The following is a 6426-nucleotide window of genomic DNA, read 5'->3' on the forward strand; positions in this document are numbered from 1 at the left end:
TCATTGGTCGCTGAAGTGGGGCTGCAAATTATGATGGTGTTGGATCATCTCTTCGGATGACTTTGTTGTCTTTGCTGCTTGTTCTGGATGGGTAGTTCTTTCTTTTGTTATGCATATTCCTTGTCATTTGGTCATCCTCGTCTATGTCGCTCTTACTATGTAATAGTTGACTCTGTTTAGAATGTCATTCTCGTCTAGATCACGAGAGTCTGAGCGCTGCAGATGGGTGCGTTTTGGTGGTGTAGCAAGACTTCTTATGAACTATCATGTCTTGCTGTTTATGTCAGTAGTAGTCACTAGTCAGTGTTTGAATGTTGTATATATCGTTGTTTAGATCCTTGGATGTCTCAATTACGACAGACAGTGATGTGGTTCAAGCCTTCAGGTTGATAGGTAATTGGGCTATTGCGTCGAAAGGGTGGAGTACTGGTGTCTTCGGATCATTGGTCGCTGAAGCGGGGCTGCAAATTATGATGGTGTTGGATCATCTCTTCAGATGACTTTGTTGCCTTTGCTGCTTGTTCTGGATGGGTAGTTCTTTCTTTTGTTATGCATATTCCTTGTCATTTGGTCATCCTCGTCTATGTCGCTCTTACTATGTAATAGTTGACTCTGTTTAGAATGTCATTCTCGTCTGGATCATGAGAGTCTGAGCGCTGCAGATGGGTGCGTTTTGGTGGTGTAGCAAGACTTCTTATGAACTATCATGTCTTGCTGTTTATGTCAGTAGTAGTCACTAGTCAGTGTTTGAATGTTGTATATATCGTTGTTTAGAACTGTTTATTGTCTCGAACTGGCTAAAATGTTCGTGTACGTCATCCTCACTGCTTCCTCCATGTTCGTGTACGTCATCCTCATCATGGTCGTCCTACATCAGCAGCCGGCGTCCAACTTCGTGTTGATGGGCGCAGGTTCCCACCTTGAGGTTATGGATGAAATACCCAATTGTCCAAAGAGAACTGACTCTTTTTACTATTGCACTGCTTTTGTTTTCGTTTGTGCTCATGTTTTTGTTTTTTCCCTTTATGTGCAATATACAAAAAGGACTATGCCCATGCTTGTAAGATTTGGAGTTTGCAAAAGTAAAAATGAAGATAGTATTTCTTCACACTCATGACTGAATTAGTTTGGATTTTACTGTATCCATTCTGAAAAGGAAATGAAAAAAGAAGATAGGAGAAGTGGGGTATCGATCCCCATACCTCTCGCATGCTAAGCGAGCGCTCTACCATCTGAGCTACATCCCCTTGTTGACAAATCTTAATTAACAGGCATGATCATCATTTCCGTAGCTACATCGCCAGCAGACATCATGGGCAAGGCTGCATTGCACCGCCCATCCTCCGCCGCCGCCACCGAGAAAACTCCACCCTACCCCTCGTTTTCGCTCCCAAGTCCTTCCCCGGGAAGCTTTCTTTCAACCAAGATTTCAGCCGTGGCGTGGTGAGTCTCTCCGGCGCCAGGTTAGGTTGTTTTTGGGTGCCTTCTTATTCGTCCTTTTCCTCACTCGACCCTTTGCTCTGCCCTCAGATCGTCCAGTCCAGAGACGCCGCCGAGAACAGAACACCGTCGCGGCACCGCCGGCAATCCGCCACCAGAGTCCGCTCCAGAGTAAAATCCCCTCGCCTCTCTTTCTCTCTCTGAACATTAGCCGATATGTATATATAGATCGCCGAAGCGGCTACTGTTTCTTGCCCCCAATCCGCCGCCCGATCTGCCTTTCTCCTTCCTTTTTCCATGCGTCGAGTGATTTCTTGTTTCCTGCCGCTTTAGCTCTAGGCCGAGATCTACATTTTCTTCTTCTTCTGGTCGCTGAGCACGGACCAGAACGGATTTGGCGCTCGGTCCTACTGCTGGGCTTTGAGCTCATTATGCTCTAAGTGATATTGAAATTCTATATATAATTTTGTAACAAAAATTGTTGATAGTAAATTGTACGTTTTAGAAATATATTAGATATCTGTAAATGTCACAATAAAAATTGTAGATAGTTGAATTTACATTTGATTGTATAACCATGTTGCAATAAACAAATGTAAAATAGAGTGCCCCATTGCTCGCATATTCCGATTATGACCATGCCTACAGATCAATAGCTCCATGACAGCAAATGCAAATAAATTATACTTCTAGTACTTTCAAAAGAAATTGAAATTTTTTGTTTCCTCAGAAGAAAAGGGAATTCTTCACAAAATCTCACACCGAGTGTTTTTATTAGCAAATCCCTTTTCTTCTTTTTTCACGCGGCATCGTAATGTTTTGCTTCTTGTTCTTTTTCTTCTTATCAGGGAGCAATCATCAGGGAGCAATCAGCATGGCGGACAGCAGCGGCACAACCGTCTTTGACAACCTGCCGGAGTGGCTCGTCGTCGACGAGATCCTTGTCCGGTTGCCGCCCAAAGACATACTCCGCTGCCGCGCCGTCCGCAAGTTGTGGCTCAGCGGTACTTCCACCAACACATTCATTCGTGATCATCACCGCCGTCAGCCCTCGCTCCCCATCATCAAACACCATAAGGGCATCTGCCGCCTCACCGGAGCCTCCAATGAACGAAAGATACAGCCCGTCCTCCGATATGCACGCTATTTTTCAAGCAACAACGTTACACTCCACGCCGCCTGTGATGGCCTCCTCATCATGTCGCAGCAGCGATCCGATTTCCGCATCTGCAACCCGACCACCCGCAAGTGTGCTTCCCTGCCACATCCCCCGTCACGACCAGGCTCCAGGTTTGTCGACGTAGTTGGCTTCTACCAGCACACCACATCTGGAGAACACCGGGTGCTCTGGGTGTCAGTCCCGATACCCGTCATTAGAGCAATTAGAGCGACTGGTCCTCAGGGGGCAGACATGGCAATTGAGTTGCCCGATTACTTGGTCCTCACCGTGGGATCGGACCAGCCAAGATGCATCCAGTGGCCGACTATTTCAAAACAAGAGTTTCCTGATATCCGGTCCTCCAGAAATCCACCAGTCCACCATCGTGGTAGCCTGCACTGGGCAATGGGTATCAATATAACTGTATTTGACACCATAGCTGAGACGTTCCGGCGGATGAGCTGCCCGGCACGGTTGGAGAACACCCATATGTGGTCGCCTGACTCATTGTCGGATATGGGCGGCGCCCTTGCTTTGTGCCGCTCCGCCCCTGACTGCGTCACTTTTGATATTTGGGTGTTGCAGGACTATGATGCCGAGACCTGGGGCTTTCAATATCAGATTAACTTGTTAGCAATGGAGGTATCGCCACCGATTGATTTGGGCATCATGCTTGTCCCTATGACCACCCTGATCAATGAGCGTGAGCTGTTGATCCAGCAGCGTCTTAGCCGTTTGTTGCATTGTGAAATTGACGGTGTGTCTTTAAGAGATGTGGAAAGTGAAGAGCATGAATACCACCTGCTGCCACTTACTACCCATTGCCTCCAAGAGAGCATGATTTCACTTCCATTGTTTGAGACGCAAGAAAATGCTGTGAACAAGGAGGCTCCATTCGTCATAGTGCTATAAAGATACCTTGCTCCATCTTAATGCTTTGGACTTGTTGTCTGCTGTGCCCTTGGGATATCTATCCCTTACGAGCCATGTGTTTTTTTTTATTACCTTTTAGTACTACTAATAGAACTGAACACTTTGTATGTCTGAAGTAGCACTTCTCCTATCATCAATTCGTGATTGTTATGCTATCTTGAGCACCATGTTGATGTTCTAACTTCTAAACAATTGAGTATCTATGCTATGAAAGTGTTCTGCTGTTCCCCCCTGTTTACTTTCAGTTTGCACTGTTAACTATCACGAAAGGCATGATTGCACTTGATTGTTAATTCCTTCATGAGAAGTTATGGCATTTTAGTTGTTGAAATGGTTGGTTCAGATGCTCCCTTCTGTAGCTTAATATTTCGACCTTTCATGTTCCCTGGCATATTTGGGAAGCTGGTTGTGTGTCTGATTGTTGCTTAACCGTTGTTAAAATATTGGCAGGTGCTTGTTTCATTGACTTTCACCATTTGACGGAAAAGAGCTTGACTGTTGGTTATTGTATCCAATTTTATTTTTTTTGAGTTGGTTGCGAGATCTTATGGGTTTCACCTCTAGCCCACCCCAACTTGTTTGGGACTAAAGGCTTTGTTGTTGTTGTTGTTGTTGTTGGTAGTAACAAGTTATGAAACGGTCGGAGAAAATAGATTGGTACTTTCTGTCCTGCTTGCTGCTTTTGTGGCGCTATGTTGATCAGCATGTTACCGTCCACTTTGAGGCTGGCGTGTTATTTTTCTGCGAGGCTGCTGTTGCATGTCTCGGCGCTACTGTTAGCTTGTTATGGTTTGACCTGCTGAGAGCTGAAACCGACGTATCCACCTTCAGGAATCGATGAAAAGCGATCTACATTTACATGATTCCGAGATGGTAAAAGATATAAAGTCAAAGTGCTAAGGAACGCATGGTGAACAACCAGCAGGAGCACGGTAATCCCGGACGAGTAGGAACCAGAGGAACTCAGGAACTGAATATTAGTCAGTACTGCCTCCTTGATTGATATTGTTCAACACTGATCATTTGTTCGGGAATGTTAGTCAATACTTCAGGAACTGAATTTGTTGATAGATGCTGTGATCAGGAGCCTGTTGTGTAGATAAGGGCTGTTCTTTTTCCTGAAATCTGGATGCTGTATTGGTGAGATTGACTGACTGAATAAATTTGGTTGGGTGTAAGGCTGAACATACAGACGAGTTTTCTGTTTTCTGGAATGCTGTAACTGTCTCCGAGTATCATTTTGCTCCTCCTTTTTTTTAGAAAAAGGAAGGTAACAAAATCATGATGGTGGTATTTTGCTCTTTTGGCCTGTGATTATTGTAATCACACTTGCTTTGGTATGCAGCAAATTTTTGTGCGCATGTTTTTCCTTCTATGTCTAAAAGGAGTCTGCCCACGTTCGTAAGATTTGGAGTTTGCAAATATTTGCAGTGCACAATCCACAGTATATATTTCAGTTCTGCATTAAAGTGGGGTATCGATCCCCATACCTCTCGCATGCTAAGCGAGCGCTCTACCATCTGAGCTACATCCCCATGATGTCACAAAAGTAGATTTAGATTTATTACTTGTAGATCTTGCACTGCAGAGTGCAGACTAATATGTATTGTAGATGGTGCCATTGGCCTATTCAGTTTATGCAGTGCTCAAAACCTAAAGGATGATTACCTGATTTTAAAGCCTTTAGAGATATGTGTATTGTGATTAATATTAGAGAGAAATGATAAATAAGATCAAGTGTGGTCTTTATCGATGATGATAATTACTTGTCCGTATCAAAATATAAGACATTTTTGTAGTTCAATTTTAATACCTAGGTAGTACTATTTATACCATGGCAACAAGAGTATTTGGGGAGATGCGAGTGAACGTCGCTTCCTTTGTAAAGTTCTAACAACTCGACGATTCCATCAATGTCGCTTCCATTATAATATTATCTTGACCTTTTTTCTTATTTTTTGAGTATGACATATTCGATTTGACTGATAATTTGTGAAAAAACACTCGAATATGTTAACCAAACAAATAGTGCAAACACCATTAGAAAAATAGAGAAATTACATTGAAGCGCTTGGGGCCCATCGTCTTCGTCCCCTTGAATAGGCCAATGGCACAACACCGCCTATCGCTCCAATGTAGAAAGCCAGTCGGCCCGTCGTTGTTGATTGCAGAAGGAAGTTATGAAATCCACAGTTCTATAGGATCAGCCCCTGGAGAAGAAGTTGTCATTGCGGAAGAGCCACATATCCACGAACCAGCTCATGCTAGCTCCGGAGGCAGCATTGACATGATGGAGATTAAGTCCCAGGACCAAACTACAATGATAAACTGCCACAACCTCCGTTGTGCCAACAAATCCTGCAAACTATAACCTCGACATTCGTAATATTTGGCAGCAAAATACGCCATTGCTGCCGCCGCAGGCAACACCACCTAGACGAGAGACTCAAGGATACCTTGTTCACCAGATCCGAAAAATCGTCCATTGATCATGTTCCAATTAGTTGCAATGGAACAACATCCATGGGAAGTCCATGTCATATGAATCATGTGTTTTTCCTCCATGTTCTTAATTCTGAAATCATACCCCTGAAAAAAAATCATAATTTTCTGATTTTCCTTTTGTGAATGTTCATGAGGTATGTATCTACAACCCCTACAAAAATCAGATCCAAATTCAAAAATACACATTGAGAAACAAAAATGATAAATCTAGCACGAATAGTTCACAAAAAGACAAAAGCAAAATTGACGCTATTCACATTTGCATTTGCCTTTTTTTTCTTCTCAATGTGCATTTCAAATTTGAACAAGAAAATTTTAGGGAAAGACATATTCCTTATGAGCATTAACATATTTTCCCAAAAAATTGAAACAATTAAAATTGTTTTTTT

General features: G+C 43.2%; 1 protein-coding gene across 1 annotated transcript; it reads left to right on the forward strand.

The window, feature by feature from the left end:
- Positions 1-1393: 1393 nt before the first annotated feature.
- LOC147957739 (F-box protein At5g49610-like) lies at positions 1394-4708 on the forward strand. Its single transcript, XM_087534911.1, has 3 exons — positions 1394-1443; positions 1531-1611; positions 2289-4708. Exon 3 carries the CDS (start codon positions 2315-2317, stop codon positions 3509-3511), a length of 1197 nt encoding a protein of 398 aa, XP_087391037.1. The 5' UTR covers positions 1394-1443; positions 1531-1611; positions 2289-2314; the 3' UTR covers positions 3512-4708.
- Positions 4709-6426: the final 1718 nt, after the last annotated feature.

The sequence above is a fragment of the Triticum urartu genome, chromosome 7A (genome assembly GCF_056163025.1).
Source record: "Triticum urartu cultivar PI428250 chromosome 7A, HENAU_Tu73, whole genome shotgun sequence".
NCBI classification, from domain to species: Eukaryota; Viridiplantae; Streptophyta; class Magnoliopsida; order Poales; family Poaceae; genus Triticum; species Triticum urartu.

What these genes read in the sequence shown, in the direction of transcription:
- LOC147957739 (XM_087534911.1), top strand. Translation starts at nt 2,315, where the DNA reads ATGGCGGACAGCAGCGGCACAACCGTCTTTGACAACCTGCCGGAGTGG.